At 63.2% G+C, this 1,501-nt stretch overlaps 1 protein-coding gene across 7 annotated transcripts in view; it reads right to left on the reverse strand.

Annotated features, from left to right (window-relative positions):
* Positions 1-1,501, reverse strand: part of ADGRB2 (adhesion G protein-coupled receptor B2) — a 61,904-nt gene that overhangs the window by 22,240 nt on the left and 38,163 nt on the right. For all 7 annotated transcript variants that reach the window (XM_019512266.1, XM_019512269.1, XM_019512265.1 and 4 more), the window contains one exon: positions 466-592. In XM_019512266.1, the coding sequence (XP_019367811.1) occupies positions 466-592 (127 nt within the window). The remainder of the gene's footprint in view (positions 1-465; positions 593-1,501) is intronic.

Consider the following 1,501-nt stretch of genomic DNA (forward strand, 5'->3'; position numbering starts at 1 on the left):
CCCGGCACCGGGACCAATGCCCTAGCCAGGTCACTGAGGAAGGCCGCCTGCGTGTGTGCATGCGTGTGCATGTGTAGAGCTTGCATGCAGCTCAGACACGCTCTCCCAGCACCACGGGGCTGCTCTGTGTGTGCATGTGTGTGTGCACGTGCATGTGCATGCATGTGGAGATTACTGGTACCCAAGCCCACAGACCAGTGCCTTGCTGGGTCCCTTTCCCCCATGCCCACCTGGCACCACAGAAATATCCCCCATGTGACTTCAGATCACTCCCTCCCCTGCCTTATTGGGGCAGACCTGCCCCCCCCCACCTGTCCTGCAAGCCACCAGTGGTCCCCCCCATTATCCCCCAGCCCACAGTCCCATCCCTCCCCTCTCCATCTCTCGCCTGCCTCGGGCTGCAGGAGAGCAGAGGCCGAGAGCCACAAGCGAGCGAGCAGGGGGCACGGAGCTGCTGGCACTCACCGGGTCCTTGGGCAGCTGGGCGAGCACGGCGTAGGTGGACAGCTGGCTGCACTGGCATTTGGTGTGAGCCGGGAGGGTCTCGAGCGTTTGGCAGCTCTCCGTGTCCCAGTTCCCAGCGCCAGCATCCCTGATGAATGGAAGGGGAAGGCGAGAGAGAGCGCAATGATCAAACATACACACACACACAACCCACAGCCCCTCGGCTCCGGTGCCGGCTTAACCCTTTGCTGGCGCCACCCGCCTGCCGCGAGGGGAGCTCTGCCTTCGGCTCTGGCCCTTGCTGGGGAGGCCGACACAGTTGCTGGGGTAAAATCCATCCTGGGCTTCCCCCAGCCCGGGCTGCGGGGGCTTCCGGCTCTGCGCTCTCCTCCCTGATCTCCGACAGGGACTAAGTGCCTGGTTTCATTTGAAGGCTCAGGTTGCCAGCTGGGGTTAGGGGGTGCTGAGTTCCAGCTAGGAGGGGAGTGGAGCCCCTGCACCTCTGCCAGGCCCTGCTCTGCCCAGCTCAGTGAAGTACAGGGCAAGCGTGAGCATCAGGGGCCTGAAGGCACTAAGGAAAGCAGGGGAAGAAGCAGGTGCCCTGGGGTGCCCAGGCTCCCCTGCAGCCAGCTGACTGTGCTCCCAGCATCGAGCCATCCCCTTCCAGCAGGCACTTCTGACCTCTCCAGCTAGTGCCCTCCTCGCCCCGCAGAGGCACTGGGGGCAGCTGCCCAGCCATCACCCCCTCCATCCCTGCTGCAGCCTGAGCTGTGCCTGCTGCCCACGTGGCTGGCACCACATGCTGTGGGGCAGGGAGAGAAGGAGCATCCCAGGGCAGTGACGAGCCCTGTGCTCCCAAGTACAGGTACAGGGGTGGTGGGGGGTGTGGCAGAAAGCCACCTTGGTTTCTCCCCAAAAATCTCTGCCCTGTGACACTGTGGTTTAAATCTCTGTGCTGTGACCATTCAATTAGGATGGGCCCAGCACACAGGGGACCACACCCTCAGCCTGGCTCTTTAGGGAACTGGAGCTGGCTGCATTCCTGAGGGAGGGGGAA

Source organism: Gavialis gangeticus, unplaced genomic scaffold (genome assembly GCF_001723915.1).
Source record: "Gavialis gangeticus isolate Ggan-Ray unplaced genomic scaffold, GavGan_comp1, whole genome shotgun sequence".
Taxonomy (NCBI): Eukaryota; Metazoa; Chordata; order Crocodylia; family Gavialidae; genus Gavialis; species Gavialis gangeticus.